Source organism: Poromitra crassiceps, assembly GCF_964638095.1.
Source record: "Poromitra crassiceps genome assembly, chromosome: 8".
NCBI classification, from domain to species: domain Eukaryota; kingdom Metazoa; phylum Chordata; class Actinopteri; order Beryciformes; family Melamphaidae; genus Poromitra; species Poromitra crassiceps.
Window position 1 is genome coordinate 18005723 of NC_139629.1, and position 21930 is coordinate 18027652.

At 42.0% G+C, this 21930-nt stretch overlaps 1 protein-coding gene across 1 annotated transcript in view; it reads right to left on the minus strand.

Moving 5' to 3' along the window:
- mast4 (microtubule associated serine/threonine kinase family member 4) overlaps positions 1 to 21930 on the minus strand; it is a gene marked incomplete at its 5' end in the record, with an annotated part of 136998 nt that overhangs the window by 81203 nt on the left and 33865 nt on the right. Inside the window, one exon of the mRNA XM_083641096.1 lies at positions 1158 to 1189. Within this exon, the coding sequence (XP_083497222.1) occupies positions 1158 to 1189 (32 nt within the window). The remainder of the gene's footprint in view (positions 1 to 1157; positions 1190 to 21930) is intronic.

The following is a 21930-nucleotide window of genomic DNA, read 5'->3' on the forward strand; positions in this document are numbered from 1 at the left end:
CAAGAGAGGAAATTAAAACAGAAGTGGATTTATAGTTAGAAAGAGTGCTAAAAAAGAGAGATTTTTTTTTTTTTTTTTTTTTTTTCTGAAAAAATCCATAGATAAGACGCACCGTTATATAAGCCGCAGGGGCCAAAAAACGGGAAAAAAGCCGCGGCTTATAGTCCGGAATTTACGGTACTGTAAAATCAAGGGCCATATGACAATTGATTATTCAGTCAAAGTAAAGTGAATTTTGCTCATTGTAAAGCAAACTTCCATCAATTCACAGCTTGTTTGCTGATATCATCTGAACAAAGAGTGTGCTCACCAAAACCAAAACCAAGTCCAACATAATACTGTACCCACCCATCCTGACTCTGTTCTGTTTTGAGCAACAAGGACTTCTCCATGTTGTAGGGGTGCCATGTACTGTACAAGGATAGGAATGCATACATCTCCCACTTAAATGCCTAACATTAAAATAGCAGGACTGCTGCTTACAGTATATTCTCTCAAAGTAAAATAGCAGCTAAGCTTGGTCACATGATACTAAACACAATAAAACAGATCAAACAAATTGTTTCTTAGATTTAGCTACTGCAGTTCTATGTTTAAATCTTCCTAGAACTTTAACTTAGGGAAGCTATTCCCAACCTGTGGGTCGGGGCCCACTGGTGGGCCTCGAAGGTATTGCAAGTAGACCGCCAAATCATTTGCAAAATGATTTTCGTGGGGAAAAAAGTTATTATTATTCTTATTATGCATGAAAATGCATTTCTCTATTGTTGAATGCTACGTTATATAATTTGTAATCAACTATTCGTTAATTAGCCTATTGCAGACAGCGCCTCACTTTTAGTTTCTGATTTGAACATTTTTGAGATTTTCAAGTGGGCCATGAGTCAGAAAAGGTTTGGAACTGCTGACTGAGAGAAAAACTTAGTTGGTGTCCAATATTGTATATTCCAATTAATCAGAATTTGAGAATCTGCACTAACGATAGGTAAGGGATAATACAGTATGTCTGTGTTAAATAAGTTTAATGAACCACAGATGTGGTTAAGAACCATCCGACATGAAGCAGAGCAGAGGCCAAGGCAGTCTCGCAGTAGCCCGACCTAAGATGTTGGGTCTGACCATGTGAGACTAAGGCCAAGGTAACACGGTGTACTTACAAACTGCCTCTTCTGGGAAGACTCAGCTCCTTCTGCAAAGGAAAAGAGAAAGGCTTGTAAAACCTGTAGATATTCACACTTTCATTATTTAGCAGCTTGTTCTGTGTCTCTCCTCATACAGTCAAATTAAAATATTCAATCACTTCCAATCACTTCCAATAACATTACACCTCAGTAATCAATATCAATCAATATAGACAATATTGTACATGTGTTTTGAGGCCAACTGTGAACAACTGTCTTACTGAATTTACAGTTTACTGAAACATCCCAGTAAAACATCAACAACGCATTCATTGATTTCATGTAGAACTATGGACTTTGGTTTTTACAAGCTTGTTACTTAAGAGGATATTACTGATAAAAGATTTGCAGTAAGGAAATATGTTTGCAGTAAAGAAAAACATATTTGACTCAATATACAGTATAAACACATTGTCCGAGGTCTTCAAATAATCTCATGACAAAATGTACATCTCATTTTTCCCCATTTCTGATATGTTTGTCAAGTGAAGACTACTGTACAGCTCTCTCCAGTGACATGCAATTGTATTAAAATACCACCAGAGGGGAGTATTTACAGTGTTGACTCTTGATATGGATTATTAATGTGTGACAGACCGGTGGTGAATGAGTATAACACAGGTGATGGTTATCTTCAGCCATGTGGATGAACAATGCTGGCTGCCAGACTTGACAGACATGTAAAACACTCATGAAAACACATTTTATCGTCATTTCTATAATCACTCCCCTTTGTATTTGCGATTTAATTAATTCGTTTTATTCATTTATCTATTTATTTGAGTGTAAACTTGTTTTATTTGACATGTCAGATTATTGTGTGACTATGGTTTCATAGTCACACTTTTCTTTGATCAGATCTAGAAATCTTACATTTAACTTCATGTTGTTTCACTTTCAAAATGTTTGTTTCTCATATACACTCATTATTCTTCTGAAAGCTGCTGGAGCAGGGAGGCCAAGGGAAGAAACATGTTTGCATTTCATTGCGAGGCCTGGACCAACATCAGCCCGGTGAAAGTCAAGCACACCTGTATCCTCCTAGAGGTCAAGTATGTTTGTTTAATTCAAGTATTTATTTTATAAGGCTTTGTTGTTGTATCTCCCCTGCATGGTTTGCCTCTGTGACTACACCCTTTTTATATCGTTACTAACTAAATCCATACACTAATTGGTAGAACGGAAACAGAAAAGCAGGAACTCCTCTACAAATAAATTAAACAATCCAGTAGGCAGCTGTACGAGTCAAGCTTCCACTGCCCACCTGATAACATTAAATACCTTCCTATCAGAGCAATCTAGTAAGAGAGTGGTGCCAGTGGAGGTCCAACATACGTGACTCAGTAGCCAATGAATAGCCAGGAAGGGGGCTTGCGCTACGTTTGAATGCTAAAATAAAGCTGATATTATACAATATGATTCTTTAAACGTCTGACCCTTTCAAAGTACATCACAAAACTGTCATTGTCAACAACATTTTGCTGCAACTCGACAGCGCTGCTTAATCCAGAACCTTACTTCCGGGAACTTTTGTGAGGTACAAAAAAAAAGAGATGTCACAACTCTTCTATTATATGACTCTGCTTCCTATTGGATCTGGCCTGTATATATAAAATATATAATTATCTAATATAATTGAGGACTAACCACCTTTTGAATGCATTTAGTTTTGCTTCAACAAATCCCTCTGATTTCATCTGGTTTCCATCGTCTAATAAGAGCACAGCACATTGTAGGGGTGGCAGCCTTTATCCGATGTATTGGCTATTCTAATCAGCAGAAAACGTGCTAAGCCCCGCTCCCCTCGGCTATCAATTAGGGCTTAATGTCTGGCCTCCCCGCTGCCTACAGAAGAGCAAGGGCAGAGCGTTTCCTTGGGAGACATGACCACAGTTCACACAACACTAATTACCAGCAGGGAATGACTTACACTGATGGGAGACCTACCAATCACAGCACACCCTCTCAGTGTGAAACACAAGCTGAGAGCAAAAGCATATCCAACTAGAAGGGCACCCGGAGAGCACAGGCCTCCGCCAAGGTCCGCGGCGCGCTATTATTGTTGCTTGTTCACAAGTCGCATCCGGATCCGAATGTAATGGGTTCTTCCTTGGCCCATGCTACACAAGTGTCATGGACATCGGACCAGTAGTTTTTCCATAATCATGCTGAAAAACAGACAAACGGCACCAAAAACAGAACCTCCTTGGCGGACATAAAAAATAAATCTGATTATGATATCTCAATTCCTGAGGAAAATATTTACATAAAGTGAAATAAGATAATGGTAATAAGTGAAACTGTCTTCTCTCCCTATCAGACACAGACAGTCTTGCCCCCTTCAGAAGTTCTCTGGTGACTCTGCTATAGTTGGATGTATGAACGATGGTGATGAAGTTGAATATGGGGCTGTGGTGGGAAACATTGTCACATGGTCTAGCGTCCCTCACCACGCCCGCTGAACTGGCAGTCGTCTTCCTCCTCATCGCTCATTTCTACCGTGCCTCGTTGGTTTGCCCTCGAGGTCGCAGACGCAGCTCGCCCGCTACGCGACCTCACCCGCTACGCCATCGGCCCTTCAGTTATAGTAGCGGAGATATAGACGATCAAGAGGGACTTGTAAAACTAAGCTATTACTTGAGCGATAAAACAGACACAGACTCCCCACCAATTGGCATGCACTGAAGGGACTTTAGAAAACTCCATTTATTTTTTCAACAGAAACCTTTTAGACAGGCTAAAGGTCGCCCTATAGGCACTAGGCTTCATATGGGTAAATGGGAGGAGGATTGTTTCTTCAAGCCGCTGAGTAACATCTTTATAGAGCAGATCATTTGGCGGGGCAGATATATTGATGATGTGTGTGTCTGCGTTAGAGCTGACTCCGTTCACACAGTAACTTAAAGGAACACTCTGCCCATTTTCAACCAGCTTTGTATCATTAGAACATCAGTAGTATATCAGAAAACTGTAAACTGTTTTGAAGTCTGTCATTTAATTTGACAGTTATTGAGTGTTAAAGTGTGGACCAGTGACATCACTGGTCCACACTAACTCAAATGAATAACCAGTGGGCATTTCAGCCTGCCTATTTTTGACGCCAATGCGGAAATTGCATTATTTCCAAATGGCCAGTGGGGGTCGCAGCTTGTGTACTATAAGGGAAAGGAGACAACTTCTCTCTCGGTCTATGTATTAAATAAACACTTTCCAAATTAGTCTATGGTCTGAAAAAACAATTTCAAGTCTTTTTCATGCTCTAACGCGCTCCGTTTTCCAAATGATAGCCCCATTTCGAGGAAAATTGACGACAAACATCGGATAAAAAGAACAGTAATACTTCCGACCGGTAGAGGCAGCAATGTGCCGCAAGGCATCAGGTAGCAAGTATAGTTGAGCAAATTATCAGAAAATAGCGTTACTTTATGATATTTTAATAATGTTAGTAGACACACGTAACTATATACCGGTAGATACCATACATCTAACGTCCATAACATGGCGGACCATTTAACGTTATTTATACCGTTAGATAAAGCCTTAAGCCTTCTCTGTATTCAGACCATTGGATTCAGCACAGAAACCGGAGTACGTTATAACATTTTAAATAGAGTCACGTTATAAACAACTAACCAACGCTGGGGGTCCGTATGGAAACAGTGTTTCTCGAAATGGTTAAAAGTTAAATCAATTTGGTCATTCAGTGCCGTTTTACTGCAATGTAAAGTAAGTAGCGTTAGCGGCTACATTAGCCACAGTAGCTGACTACCCATAATGCATTACGGCGATAAGCGAGACAGAGCAAATTCGGAAACTCCCCCGGCAGCCGCTAGGGGCAGCCGCCCCTTCTCCTCGTACTTCCGTGTAGCATTAATCCATTCAACCAATCAAACGAAATCAACAATATCCGGAAGTGAGCTTCATTTTGCTGTGTCAAAGTCAATGAGCTATGTTGGTCCATTATACATGTATATACAGTAGGTCAATGTGAATAATAGGGGTGGGGGAAAAAAATCGATTCACCTAAGTATCGCGATTTTTAATGTCGCGATTTTTTGGATCGATCTTTTATTCCAGAATCGATAATCGCAAATTAAAAAAAAAAAAAAAAAAAAAAAAATTTTGGGTGCTTGCAGTCAGGCCACTCACTGAACAGCAGGCCAGACGCCGCCTACTGGTTTACTAGTGGTTTTATTACTTTATTAGTTAGTCTGAAGTAATAATTACACTTCAGGGTTAAAGTGGGTGCATCTCATTGTAAAATTGGACTTCAAACGGCCCAAATCTGGCTTCAAACGGCCCAAATTTCACGCGTGTTGGCCCATATCGGCCTGGCCTGCTTGGTATCTAATGCCCGGCCTGAATTATGATCCCAGTCCGCCCCTGTTTTTAACTATATCGCCCAGCCCTACTCATGATATATAATATACAGTCTCTAGTGTATGATTCAACTTTTCCCATGTTCTAATCTAGTGTAAAAAAGCAAACAAACTGAAAAAAGAAAAGAAAAAAAGAAACAAAAATCGCAATAAATCGTAATATCGAATCGCAATAATCGTAGAATCGCAATACTTAAGAATCGCAATATAAATCGAATCGGCACCCAAGAATCGTGATAGTATCGAATCGGGAGATAAGTGAATCGCCACAGCCCTAGTGAATAACTCATTAACTCAAATCAACTCTCAATAACTGTCAAACTAGATGAATGATGAATAGTTTGACAGTTATTGAGAGCTGATTTGACTTAATGAGTTATTAATTTGAGTTAGTGTGGACCAGTGATGTCACTGGTCCACACTTTAACACTCAATAACTGTCAAATTAAATGACAGACTTCAAAACCATTTACAGTTTTCTGATATACTACTGATGTTCTAATGATACAAAGCTGGTTGAAAATGGGAGGAGTGTTCCTTTAACACTAACAAGAACAGCAATCATTCATTGGATTACAGTAAAGGCAAAATGTACTTGCTACATCTGAACAGGTGACCTTCATATCTCATGGTACATATATGGACTGTTACATGCAAGTTCATTCTCCCCCCCTACAGTACAGTATACTGCTTTCTTCCCACGCCATTTTTTTTTAAGATTAGTTATGTAAATTGTAATTATTTGGACATTGTAATTTATACTTATTATGGTTACTAGAAATAGAGCGCACTCCTTTCTAGCGTCCCTCGCTGCCTTCATGCTACACAGCATGGTCCGATTAATGACAGAAGACGCACGCCCGTCGCCCACATGACGTTTCCCTCCTGAATTTAACTGCTTTCAGTTATGTTTCTACTGTGTTCAGGACAAGACGTTGGAACTTCCTTTTACCGCTAGGAGTCATCTTTTCTTCTGTAAACAAGTTGCGCTGGAAGTGACAGCATGCGTCGTCAAGCAGTTTGACTGCCGCGCGCAAAATGTGTGTACGCAAAATTGCGAGTCACAAAATGCTGTGAAAACTTCAATAGGATGTCATAAGGTGTATATATATACATGTCTACAATGCACTTGCACGGTGCACAATGCAGTGTCTTATTGTCTTAATCGGGTTAATATCGGAATATTGCAGTCCATGTGAATGTAGTCAATGACCCTAAACAAGTCCCTCTGGCATAATAACTGATAATTATAGACAAAGTGAACAATTCAGATACAATAAGAAGGATTGGGGGTTTCAGCTTCCTCGATTCTAATGTCACTCGTCGTTATGATGTTGGTTTGATGACTTTAATCAACTTATTACAGCTTATTACGAGAAAGGGGCTTCTCCTGCTGCGAGTCAGCAATATGGTACGGTAAAGTCAAGTGGATTTACTGACCTACTGCCCATGTGGGCTCGTCAAAGGGGCCTTTCTGTGTGGAGTTTGCATGCTCTCCCCCAGTGCTCCCCTGGGGTTTCCTCCAGATAGGAACCCCCCGCTAAAAACTTGCAAAAAAAAAAGAAAAAAAAAGAAAAGTCAAGTGGATTTTTGATCTTGAGACATAGGAGCGACCCAAACCAAATCAAGGGGAATTATTAATGTGCATGTACGCATAGGCATTATATATATATATATATATATATATATATATTTATATAAATATTTATATAAATTATTTATCATTTATATAAAGGCACTACCACGGCTTTGATGTCATGACTCTTGAGTGGAGAAGCTCTTGCTAGCAGTCATTCATTGACTTTCACCCTGTGGACTCATGAGCCATCTCAGGTTGTTCATGTCAGAATCGATCGCTCCCTCATGCGCTCGTGCGCTGAATAGATTCCTCGGTAAACGGGTGCTTGGATGTAATCAGGTTTACTTGCAATACAGTTTTGTTGTGCTGACAGACACTTTTGAAGTTGAGGCGTGAGTCTCTACAGCAGATAAAAGGTTTGTCTCTCAGGTAGTCTGTACCCCAGGCCTCTGCTAAGTCTTTGATCTAAATGTTTTTGGATATGTGTGAGATCATGTGCAAAATAAATCATCATTGTTTTTCTGTGAAGTTCTCCTTTAAAAAGTTCCACTGAATTAAGCATTCACAATTGGAACAGTGACTGTATAATATATGGACAGGATTTCAGCGAGCTGCCATCTTGCTTGCTTGTGTGACGTCATTCGGAGGCCAAGTCTGCACAGTAGAGTCGGGCTGAGCCACCCTCAGCCGTGCCGCCCTCTGATGGAGGTTTGAGAGTGGCTGTCACAGCTGTCAATCAGCCCTTTTTATATCGCCAAACAACTATTTAAAAACAAACTTATCAGAAGAATTTCCACTTGAACTTACATCAGCGTGATGTACCTAAAATGATCGAAACAATTGTTGGGAAAAATGTATCTGATATCTACACATAGATTTTTTTGTTTGGCTCATATCCCGTCCGCTAATATGGAGGGGGCGAGATTTAAAGGTCCAATCCGTAAGATTGGGGGGAAACTAAATGTTCACAAAGTGTTTTTTTTATTACCAATGAGTGAATGCTCCATTACTGTGTTGTATAAAATTAAAGTTCCATTGGCATTTCATAATCAATAAGCTATAATTGCATACATAATTAATTGGTATAGGTTATTAGTCATAAGACATCTCATACATGCAGACATGGACAGACACTACAGACAGACAGCATGTCATTTTTTGGTCACACCATGTTCCTCTGCAGGAGGTGTTCTCTAAGGGTGGGTGAAGTGCCTCTGGTGCTGATAGGGAGAACTGCATCCTTTCTTTTGCCCCCGTGAAGTGCCTCTGGTGCTGATAGGGAGAACTGCATCCTTTCTTTTGCCCCCGTGAAGTGCCTCTGGTGCTGATAGGGAGAACTGCATCCTTTCTTTTGCCCCCGTGAAGTGCCTCTGGTGCTGATAGGGAGAACTGCATCCTTTCTTTTGCCCCCGTGAAGTGCCTCTGGTGCTGATAGGGAGAACTGCATCCTTTCTTTTGCACCCCCTCCCTCCACAGGGTGGGTGAAGTGCCTCTGGTGCTGATAGGGTGAACAGCGTCCTTTCTCTTGCCCCCCCCCCCTCCCTCCACAGGGTGGGTGAAGTGCCTCTGGTGCTGATAGGGAGAACTGCGTCCTTTCTCTTGCCCCCCCCCCTCCCTCCACAGGGTGGGTGAAGTGCCTCTGGTGCTGATAGGGTTAACTGTGTCCTTTCTCTTGCCCCCCCCCCTCCCTCCACAGGGTGGGTGAAGTGCCTCTGGTGCTGATAGGGTGAACTGCGTCCTTTCTCTTGCCCCCCCCCCCCCCCACAGGGTGGGTGAAGTGCCTCTGGTGCTGATAGGGTGAACAGCATCCTTTCTCTTGCCCCCCCCCCCCCCCCCTCCCTCCACAGTGTGGGTGAAGTGCCTCTGGTGCTGATAGGGTGAACAGCGTCCTTTCTCTTGCCCCCCCCCCCCCCCCCCCCCTCCCCCCTCCCTCCACAGGGTGGGTGAAGTGCCTCTGGGTCCTTTCTCTTGCCCCCCCCCCCCCCCCTCCCCCTCCACAGGGTGGGTGAAGTGCCTCTGGTGCTGATAGGGAGAACTGCATCCTTTCTCTTGCCCCCCCCTCCACAGGGTGGGTGAAGTGCCTCTGGTGCTGATAGGGAGAACTGCATCCTTTCTCTTGCCCCCCCCCTCCCTCCACAGGGTGGGTGAAGTGCCTCTGGTGCTGATAGGGAGAACTGCATCCTTTCTCTTGCCCCCCCCCTCCACAGGGTGGGTGAAGTGCCTCTGGTGCTGATAGGGAGAACTGCATCCTTTCTCTTGCCCCCCCCCCTCCACAGGGTGGGTGAAGTGCCTCTGGTGCTGATAGGGAGAACTGCATCCTTTCTCTTGCCCCCCCCCTCCCTCCACAGGGTGGGTGAAGTGCCTCTGGTGCTGATAGGGAGAACTGCATCCTTTCTCTTGCACCCCCCCCCCCCCCTTACACAGGGTGGGTGAAGTGCCTCTGGTGCTGACAGGGCCGCAGCATCTCGCACAAGGACACTTGAGTGCAGCGGCTACTTGCTTCTACGAGGGATTAAAGCCGCGCCTTCCGGCCGAAGAAAGGTCTCGTTAATCACGACCCCCCCCTGCTACCTCTCGGATCACAATATGAATACAAAATGAACACAAGGTTCAAAATGATAAAACGTGGTGAGAAATTTTACCTAATGTGTAACTGGTAGATGGTCTTTCTGCCCTTTCTATCTATCTATCTATCTATCTATCTATCTATCTATCTATCTATCTATCTGTCTATCTATCTATCTATCTATCTATCTATCTATCTATCTGTCTATCTATCTATCTATCTGTCTATCTATCTATCTATCTATATATCTACAGTATCTATCTATCTATCTATCTATCTATCTATCTATCTATCTGTGTGTCTTGTCTGTCTGTCTGTGGTCATGCAGGTTGTATCTCATGTGGCCAGCTGCTTCTCCACCTCACACACACAGCTCTTCCTACCATTGACCGTGCAGCAGTGTAAAAAGGTCAGAAGTAGTTAAGCTCCCACAACACAACCTTGCACCTTACGACAGACTGCTGCTAATTAAGACAAAGGACTTGCATTACCGCTAGTACAGGCATCATTAAAATCCACACTAAGTGTATACAGTAAAGAAAAGTGACTGAAACAGACCAGAGACATGAGAGAGGTGCATCGCAACAACGTGCACAACAGCTCCATCTACAGCACAAGAGCTGAACCAAATGGCAAAAGAGACATAGGAGCAAGTGGAGAACAGAAGTGCGTGTAACGCTTACAAGTCCTTTACACTTGGATAAGCCAATACATACTATATCATCCCCAAGAACTCTACTACGACTGCTGTTATTATTTCCTGGGATTTGAGTTAACCTTAAAAACACACCAGCCAACACATGCATGGGATGGGATGCAACCTGCCATCCCTCCAGGACCTGCATGCAGCCAGGACACTGAAGCGGTCTCGCAAGATCATGGCTGACCCCTCCCACCCTGGCCACAAACTCTTTAAGACACTCCCCCACGGCAAGAGACTGAGGTCTACCAAGACCAGAACCACCCACCACAAGACCAGCTTCTTCCCACCCGCCATCAGCCTCACCAACAAGACCCGGAAACCCCTTCCGCCAAGGACCTCACAAACAACCCCCCCCCCCCCACACACACACACACACACACACACAAACTCACTACCTCCTCCTAAACTCAACTGAACCCCCCCCCCCATAAAACTGTAACTCATATCTAATTTAATGCCTGTTTAACTGGGACTGTAAATTCATGTAAATTCCCTGCACATTTAATGCCTATTTAACTTAGCCTGTAAATTTCATGTACATTCAATGTAAACTCTTATTTAACTCAGACTGTAAATTAATGTAAATCCACTACCTATTTAACGTCTATTTAACTCAGTCTGTAAATCTCATGTAAATTCAACATAAATTCATATTTATCATCCACAGAACACTTCACCACTCATGTACATATTGTATATATTTACTCGATTTGATTGCACTTGCAACTTTGTGATTGTCTTTAGTTATCTTCCTACTTCTTATCTCTGTATAGTGTATATTGATGTAACCGCTACGCTGCATACAGACACTAAGACAAATTCCTCCTGTGTAACTTGCATACTGTGGCAATAAAAGTGATTGTGATTCTGATTCAGTGCATTATGTAGGCTATATTGTATATCAAATCAAAAAATGGGAACTTATTTTGCATTCCCTGATGATGAAATAACCTGGAGGTCAGCCAAATCTCAGTAACAAAATACCTCTAAAAAAAAGAGTCAGTTGAGTCCTGATTCAAAAACAATAGTCAGGGATGCCAACTCATGGATCGTGGAAAAAGGCGACTGATATCAGGGCAAATACAACCACTCAGAAATCCTTCACTTGAATGTCATATTCTGGGATGAAAAGGGTGACTGTCACCTACAGTAAAGGTGACTATTTTGCATCCCTGATAGTCCTTTTATTAATGCGCTCTGAAGCTTATAACATATTATGTCAATCCCTGCCAGGCTAGCATTCATCTATTCATCCATTTGAATGAAACCAAGGCAAATTAGCGGTGCAGCCATTGTACTGAAACAAGTACGCTGACATACTGTAATCTGTCACATTCAAAATCAAAGCATTCTCTTGTCAGTAATGAAGGTCATCACTTTGATATGGAAAGCTATTACAGAAGTGCTTCATATCGCTCTGCTGAAGCTCAACTCATTCTTATTTAGCACAGATAGAAAAGAAAAGTGAATGAAACAAACTCAGGCAAGCCTATTGGGAATTTAGTCTCGACGCCAGACCCATGAGAGTTCTTACGCTGATACACTACGTTACTGCATGCTGCAGATCTCTCTCTGGGTCTGATACACTACAATACTGCATACTGCAGATCTCTCTCTGGGTCTGATACACTACAATACTGCATACTGCAGATCTCTCTCTGGGTCTGATACACTACAATACTGCATACTGCAGATCTCTCTCTGGGTCTGATACACTACGTTACTGCATGCTGCAGATCTCTCTCTGGGTCTGATACACTACAATACTGCATACTGCAGATCTCTCTCTGGGTCTGATACACTACATTACTGCATGCTGCAGAGCTCTCTCTGGGTCTGATACACTACAATACTGCATACTGCAGATCTCTCTCTGGGTCTGATACACTACAATACTGCATACTGCAGAGCTCTCTCTGGGTCTGATACACTACAATACTGCATACTGCAGAGCTCTCTCTGGGTCTGATACACTACAATACTGCATACTGCAGATCTCTCTCTGGGTCTGATACACTACAATACTGCATACTGCAGAGCTCTCTCTGGGTCTGATACACTACAATACTGCATACTGCAGAGCTCTCTCTGGGTCTGATACACTACAATACTGCATACTGCAGATCTCTCTCTGGGTCTGATACACTACAATACTGCATACTGCAGATCTCTCTCTGGGTCTGATACACTACAATACTGCATACTGCAGATCTCTCTCTGGGTCTGATACACTACAATACTGCATACTGCAGATCTCTCTCTGGGTCTGATACACTACATTACTGCATACTGCAGATCTCTCTCTGGGTCTGATACACTACAATACTGCATACTGCAGATCTCTCTCTGGGTCTGATACACTACAATACTGCATACTGCAGATCTCTCTCTGGGTCTGATACACTACAATACTGCATACTGCAGATCTCTCTCTGGGTCTGGGACACTACAATACTGCATACTGCAGATCTCTCTCTGGGTCTGATACACTACAATACTGCATACTGCAGATCTCTCTCTGGGTCTGATACACTACAATACTGCATACTGCAGATCTCTCTCTGGGTCTGATACACTACAATACTGCATACTGCAGATCTCTCTCTGGGTCTGATACACTACAATACTGCATACTGCAGATCTCTCTCTGGGTCTGATACACTACATTACTGCATACTGCAGATCTCTCTCTGGGTCTGATACACTACAATACTGCATACTGCAGATCTCTCTCTGGGTCTGATACACTACAATACTGCATACTGCAGATCTCTCTCTGGGTCTGATACACTACAATACTGCATACTGCAGATCTCTCTCTGGGTCTGGGACACTACAATACTGCATACTGCAGATCTCTCTCTGGGTCTGATACACTACAATACTGCATACTGCAGATCTCTCTCTGGGTCTGATACACTACAATACTGCATACTGCAGATCTCTCTCTGGGTCTGATACACTACGTTACTGCATACTGCAGATCTCTCTCTGGGTCTGATACACTACAATACTGCATACTGCAGATCTCTCTCTGGGTCTGATACACTACAATACTGCATACTGCAGATCTCTCTCTGGGTCTGGGACACTACAATACTGCATACTGCAGATCTCTCTCTGGGTCTGATACACTACAATACTGCATACTGCAGATCTCTCTCTGGGTCTGGGACACTACAATACTGCATACTGCAGATCTCTCTCTGGGTCTGATACACTACAATACTGCATGCTGCAGAGCTCTCTCTGGGTCTGATACACTACAATACTGCATACTGCAGATCTCTCTCTGGGTCTGATACACTACAATACTGCATACTGCAGATCTCTCTCTGGGTCTGATACACTACGTTACTGCATACTGCAGATCTCTCTCTGGGTCTGATACACTACAATACTGCATACTGCAGATCTCTCTCTGGGTCTGATACACTACGTTACTGCATACTGCAGATCTCTCTCTGGGTCTGGGACACTTTCCCTCAGAGGGCTGGTTATGGGAGGGAACCGTTCACTTGGCCAGTCATATGCCAGTGATGGCTTCAGTCCTCTCCAATCAGTAACGACTTTGCGATCAGACGACACGGGAGGCGCTGCCCATTTTTCGAACCGCTCTCTCATCGGTGCTACGACCTGTCACTCACTCAATTTCAACCCGCCTTCAAAAACCAGCAGTGGCTGTGAACTGTGTAGTATGCAGAGCACAGCGATTCAACGTAATATTTGAGTCTGGGGAGAGACTAAATGGGAATAAACATGCTACAGTCATTACAAAGTTAAGATATCAAGAATGACACACACACACACACACACACACACACACACACACACACGCACAACGGTCGGTCACCTCTTTCGAATTAGACGTTAATCAATCAAACGTCCGTACTGATTTGAACAACACACTTTAGCTGAACAATGTATTATGCATGTCCTGATGCCAGTGAAACAGTCCTTCTCAAGTGGATTGTGGTTTAGTAGGTTGAGTCATTGCTTTTGACAAATCTAAAAATACATTGTGTTGTTACTCCCCCATTATGCAGGAATCAGCAGCCACTCTTAAAGGAACTCAGTCATCTACTGCACAAAACACTCCTGCAGCATCTCAGGAAAACTGTTCGAGCAATCTCCTAATGTAAATATGTATGTGAATAAATAAATAAATAAATAAATAAATAAATAAATAAATAAATAAATAAATAAATAAGTAAATAAGTAAATAAATAAATAAATAAATAAATAAATAAATAAATAAATAAATAAATGAGTGAATTTTCATTTTTGCATGAACTGTTCCTTTAAGCACGGATGGATTACTGAATGGGCCAACTGGGCACAGGCCCAGGGGCCCAAGAGTTCAGGGGGCCCTGAGCCAGAGCCTGAAACAGACTTAACGGACTTGCCTGGTAAAATAAAGGTTGTTGATGAATGATGATGATGATACATGATGTTGTCACTACGTTTACCTTTACTGTCTTGAAGTCAAAGGGCTGAGTCATTTAGATCAGGCACCCTATAATACTGCTTATCCATGTAAGCTTGACTTGACTTGTTGCCTTGTAGTGCGGGTTGGGGGGCTTCTGAGAAACATGTTTATCACACGTCTGTGTTGCTCTGAGAGCTGTGATAATGCCTATATGCTTTATGCTTCTATGAAACCTCATCCTGTTTAACACAGCTCTTTGTTTCTCTGTATTGCTGGTTTCACACTCACTCACACCCAGACACACACACACACACACACACATACACACACACATACACACACGCAAACATCACACCTGTCTCAAGCACATTTTCTAAGTCTTGTCATCATAACTCGAGTCATAACTCAATCATAATCTAATTCTTGCAATCAATTTACAGTTTTTCTGACTTGCTAAAACACTAAACCCCATTGTGTGTGTGTGTGTGTGTGTGAGTGTGAGTGAGTGAGTGAGTGAGTGAGTGAGTGAGTGAGTGAGTGAGTGAGTGAGTGAGTGAGAGAGAGAGAGAGAGAGAGAGAGAGAGAGAGAGAGAGAGAGAGAGAGAGAGAGAGAGAATACCCAAAGTGTCTGGTCGATAATTCTGATTTGGTCTATTGACATTATTTTGAAACAAATGAATCTTTTTCAGGCCTGGTGGTGGTTAGGGTTAGGGTTAGGGTTAGGGTACCCAGACTACCCACCAAAGACAAAACCTAAATTGACCATCCCATGGCGGGACAGCTTCGGTGGCGCAGCAGGCAGTCTGTAATGTATATTTAGTTTTTAGTTTCACGGTATATTCAAGACTTCAAACAAAGTGATCACAAGGAGAGGATGACTTAATAAAGTGCATTTATTGCTGAATAAATAAGCTGAGTAACTTATTGCAAAACAGTACAGGGATGAAAACTCACAGGCTCCCAAAAGCAAATGCTTATTGATTTGAATGAATGTATATCTGGCGTTATTTAGTGCTCTTATATATATTACTGTCCACACCAATATAGGTTTTGTTGTATGGTAAAATGCCATAAAGGTTTGTCTTGAAATTTGTAAAAACATTTCCCCCCCACCTCATTTCTTTCTGGCCCGACGGGGGTCCTCATTGGCAATTGTTGTACAATAACAGGATACTAGCCTATATCACATTTGCTTCTCATTTACATTTTGTCTTTGTCCTTTTCCAGGACTTTATATTTTTTACTCTATGGAACTTTTTTCTTTTCTTTTCTTTGGAAATGCAAAATGCATTTACTGTACTGTAAACAGTTTTGTTTTAATGAGCGCTCCGTGCCCTGAGCATTGTGTTTTCCATTGTTTGATGCAGTGTGTAATGAATGCTCAGGACTGTTTTGATTTTGACTGGCTGGGAGTCTCGTGGACAACAGTGTTTGGTTTTGAGCACAGATGAAAGTGTTTGGAGATGAACATTTGGTTTTGCAGGAAGACTCAGAGGTTTGGTGAATGTAGTTTGAAAATTGGGCATTGTTGTGCCTACAGTTTTGAGAAAAGGGTGGAAGGTTTCAAGAAATGTCTCGAGAGACTGTAAGATCACCACATGCAAATTGTAAGGAGGGTATCTGTATCTGTGCCCAGAGGCCCTTTGTTTGAGTGATCAAGTAAAAAGAAAATCAGCATCATTTTTGCTTGCACATTTGATTGCACTTTACTGAATATTACATCACAAACAGCGCTATCACATTCACCTTTTGAGTAGAAGACACGTTCACGCTTCACAATGGACGAAATACTAAATACCGGTATGTAATTATTTTAGACATGCTCAAAAATATTGCTCAGATGTTGCTGCTTGCTTAGATCCACTATTTCTCATACAGAAAATGAAAGCCGATCAATAATGTAGTAAACACAGTGTAAAGATAAATATTTGAGGATGTTTTTAAGTGATTAAGTAGTAAGAAATCGCAGACAAGGAGTTTAAGGCCACATTTAGTTGTGGTGGAGTGTTGTTGGCTGAAACAACAACGCACAGGCAGAAACAGCCCTTAATGCATAGGATGCTACGCTAAACTATTCAGTCTAGTGGACAAATGGGCATTCAAATTGCCAGATAGCTGTCAAGACAGCAGCTATAAGAAATATTCGTTAAACAACCCAAATTAAAACATAACTTTTTTGAACATATTAAATATCGCAACAAAATTGACCAACACACCAAAGACCAAAATAATGCAGACCTGAGTCAAGTGCCTGCCTTGAGCCCAAGGCAGGCCTGTAAATTAGGGATGCACCGATCCACATTTTTTCAGTTCCGATCCGATTCCGATACCTGAATTTTGGATATCTGCCGATACCGATATTATGCCAATACCAATATTTTTCTTGAATATACAGTATAGGCAAAGATTTGGCCAATTAAAGTTTTTTCTTTAACACGTTCACTGCCAATGGCGAGTTGACTCGTCAAAAAAATTCCAACGGTTCACTGCCAATGACGAGTTGAGACGTCAAAAAAAAAAAAAAAAAAATTTGACGGTGCTACGTGGATCAATGCCCCCCACGTCTCCTATAAAAATATTGGAGCGACCGAACGTGTACAACCCATTCCACCGACCCACTAAGTGGCGACAGTGCTCTCCATTCTAGAGGAAGGCAAGCAAAAAGCAGTGAGGAAGCCATTCTCATGAAAATGGATTGGCGAAAACGCTTTCGCGCTTGGGAGCTGGCGGTGGGGTTTTGCAAATTTGCATAATAGATTACGGGTGGAACACACTTTGAAACACGCAGCATAAATAAGACCAGAATCGCAAAAGCTTCATCAAAGCTCTCAGAACCCCAAGAAACGAGCGAGCCCATCCATCCAGACTTGCCCAGCGGCCGCCAGGCAGACAGGCAGACAGGCACAGCAGCAGCAAAGCAGTGAGCCTGGTGACGCGAGGTTACAGCAGCAGCAGCAACGAGCTTGTGACACGCCCGCTGCAGCCAAGAAGAACACACACGGAGGGAGGAGTTTGAAGGAGAGGGGTGTTTCCTGCTGTTATGGAGGAAATTACTGTTCAAAATAGGGATGTCAACGGTTAACCGTTAATCGATTAACCGTCGCTAACGTCGTTGTTCGGTTATTGCTGTCGGTCTATCAGTTAATATTAAAAAAAAAAAAAAAAAAAAAAAAAAAGATTTTTTTTTTTTTTTTTTTTTTTTGGTCTATTTACTCAATGAGCTCATGCCCAAACAAGGCGTGTCTATTTAGATGCTGAAATGTTAATGCTTTTTGTGTTACAAATTCTAACACAAAAAGAATTTGTGTTGAAATGTTGATGCTTTTTGTTAATGCTTGTTAATGCTTTTTGTGTTAGAAATTCTAACACAAAAAGCATTAACATTTCAGCATCTAAATAGACACGCCTTGTTTGGGCATGAGTTCATTGAGTAAATAGACAAAAAAAAAAAAAAAAAAAAAAATTTTTTTTTTTTTTTTAATATTAAAAAATTATGAATTAACCGATAGGTTAATCGATTATTAGCGTCGGTTAATCGAAAGTGAAATTAACCGAAAATTGACATCCCTAGTTCAAAACTATTGTTTAGATGTCTGACGTCTTACTGATGCCAAAAATGAATGGTTAAAGTGACTGTTCTATCGAATTTCACAAAAAGCCGTTTATCTCAGAATAAATTTACAGACGCTGAAACCATGCTGTATTCAACTGCTAATGCTTACATAACTACTAACTCTACAAACTAACTCTTTTAGACAGAGAAAGCACACATTCTATTAGTTCTTTTGAGATATTGTGTGTTCACAAAATCCTAACAGAAACGAATCCTCGGCTCTTGAAAGATGAGCCAGAATCCTCAAAAAAACCCTCTGGCAGAAGCTAACTACAGTTTTGAAAAACGGCTGGCAGTGAATGTGTTAAATATACCTTGCAAAAAGCAGACAAAATTAAGAAAATATACAAGACAAAGAAGGATACTATTGTACATGGGCAAATTACGGCCAGCGCTGGAATTGCAAAAAAAAAAAAATCCGATCCGATCCGTGAATTACCGTAGTGCCAATATCGGCACCTGATACCGATATTGGATCGGCTCCATCCCTACTGTAAATAAAACATGTCTTTATTTCTTGCCATACATTTAACACAGCGGTTTGTGTGAGGAGAGCCTCCCCTGGGGAGCGTGAGCCAACTTCAGGGGAGGCACGGCGTGACGCGGAAAAATCAGAGAGAAGAAAATGCACAGCCGTGCTGGCTGCACAATGGCTGCGCAGCTTCCACCACGTGAATCAGCCGAAGGCGGAGCACCCACAGTCTGGCTGGCTGCCTCTGTTGACGTGAAACCAGGGAGAAGGAAATCACGATTTAAAAAAAAAAGCGTGTTTCACAAATCCGATCACGGCAATTTTTTGTATGTACATCAAACACATATATGTCTGCTCATGTTTGTGTATCTGTCGGGGAGCTATTTCTGACGAATTTTACAAGATTTATGGGGCTGGGGAACTGTCTGTCTGTCTGTCCATGCTGGCCAGCCTGGCTGCAGACACAGTCCATAGGAGTTGAACATGCAGAGAACGCAACTACACTTGATACACTGCACGGGGCGGGTATCCCACTAGTTATAATAAAGATGTGTTAAAAAAAAACTGATTAAAAGCCCTTCAGAGTGGATAAAGATGTTTAAAATGTTTAAAAGAAGATATTTGAAAAAGTAAAAAAGTATAGAAAAGTATAAAGAAGTTTTAAAATATGAAGGAATATAGGATGAAGATGTTTAGAACATTTTTGAAACTCGTTGTTATGCCCGAGTGGAGCATAGCCTAATGGCAATAATAATTGGGATGGGGGGGGGGGGGGGGGGGGGGTGGTTCTCTGAGGGGAGGCTCAGTCTCGCACACTTTGAAAACCCCTGATTTAACATAATCCTGATGCGACGCCAATGATGTAATCCCTTCCTGCCCTGAGAATGAACGGGAACTTGAGGCGGTTACATTGATGTACCTGACAAACACACTTCCTGGTTTCCATTTGAATTGTAAAGTGCGAGCACTGGGGCCATCCTCGCCGCAGAACGCCTCTTTTGTTTGCTTTAGCCGGCGCCACGGGGCACATAAAGACCTGTGCTACAATGTCTAGTTCATCATGGCTGCCACTTTGAACAAGGAAGGAGGTGGGACACCTTTCTGATCAACGAACACAGCAATTACACCCAATGTTAACGGCTTCTACTGAGAATCCCATTAAGATGATGTCAGAATGTCTGATGTATAATCACAGAGGAACACATTGACACTTTCAACTGTGAACATGAAAGTCAAACGTTATCTGCTTCATTCAGAGAACTTTGCTCGACAGTTGAATTAAACATTACAGGGAAATAAAAATAATCGCAAAACAGCCAAACCGTACCTTTGTTTATTGGGGAAAATTTTTGTGTTGGAGAATAAATCCTGAGTTATTGCTTTAATTAAAATAAATGTTTGAGTTGAGAAAAAAACAAAACAAACATATCCCTTTGAACATGTTTATCAAACTCGATAGACCCTTTTCACGGGGGTCATTTTGTGTCAAAAAGGCAGGGTGAACACAGGTGCAAGCAAAACACTAATGATGGTTTCCAACTTCCAATCATGTAAATTGAAAACCCCTCATTAGTGTTTTGCTTGCACCTGTGTGTTCACCCTGTCTTTTTGACACAAAATGGCCCCCGTGAAAAGGGTCTATCGAGTACCGCAGGAATGAGTCCTGAAGTAGCACTTTGCTCCGTAAGGGGGAAAGTGAATGGGCTTTTAGTATGTGGATTTCAGTTAAAGGCATGAAATAAGGTCTGTGGTTAACAAAGGTTTGTAGGAGTGTTAATTTGTGTTCAGCAGGATCCTCTTCACAACCACTTTTATGACTTTTGAAGCGTAAAGTGTTTTCTTCCCCCCCCAGAAAACATTTAAAGTCATTAAAGTGGTGATCGTTTGTGAAGATGAACACAAATGTCCACTCCCATAAGCTTGTGTTAACCACAGACTTTATTTCGTGCATTTAATCGATATCCCCATACTAAAATCCCTTAGCCTTTTCCCTCTAAGAACCAACATGGCGGCGATTTCTGGTTAAGCCTACAAAAATACATCATCCTTGCGGTACTCTATAAGTAGCCTCACTACCAAAATAGAATCAGCCAAATTTAAAAAGCAAGCGGAAATAATTGAGTTACTGCCGAGTTCATCAACTGGCTGGAGGAAAGGATCCATCGTCTGACATGATGTGAAATTAAATTAAATTTTTCAATACTCTCCACTTCCACTGGGCGAGTCTGTAGCTTTATATCTTACAGTATGTTATGGCACAATGAATGGAATCATGTGTCGATAAAGTAGAACTGTTTTGACAGTTGTCCTAAACTCACCCAATACTTGAACCAAGATTTGCCAGAGAGACACAAGCCTCACTACGTACCCCATTATCATAAAGAGTCAATAACGCATAAGATCCAGGCAGACGGCGGTTCACTCAACCCAATCAATCTAGCTCAAGAACACACAGCTCTCATCCAAGGTTATACACATAAAACCCCAATCTGTGACGCTGCTAGTGACAATAAGTCATTCATTTGGGGACGTATTCAGAAACACATGAGCTATTCAGAGCCACATGTGCTGTATTTCTAAAACTATACAAACTATATAAGTGTAGGACATTATGTCTTCAGTCAAACTGTCAGTGACTAGTAGGCCATTTCAATCTTTTATTATCAACAGAACCATCCTCACATTCCAAGTGCATCTACATTCAACTAGCACCACAGCTCTGTGAATTACTAGACTCACACATGCAGGGCACACACACACACACACACACACACACACACACACACACACACACACACACACACACACACACACACACACACACACACACACACACACACAGAGCAGAGCCGAATTGTTATTCACTCTGTACCGCCAAGTGTTAACACAAAAGAGGTCTGAAAGTCCTAACTGTGTTCGGCGCGCATACGCTGCAGGGACCTCACATCATCCACACGCATGCAAAGTAACTCCGCAGCCTCCGACGCACGCAGAAGAACAGAAGCGTC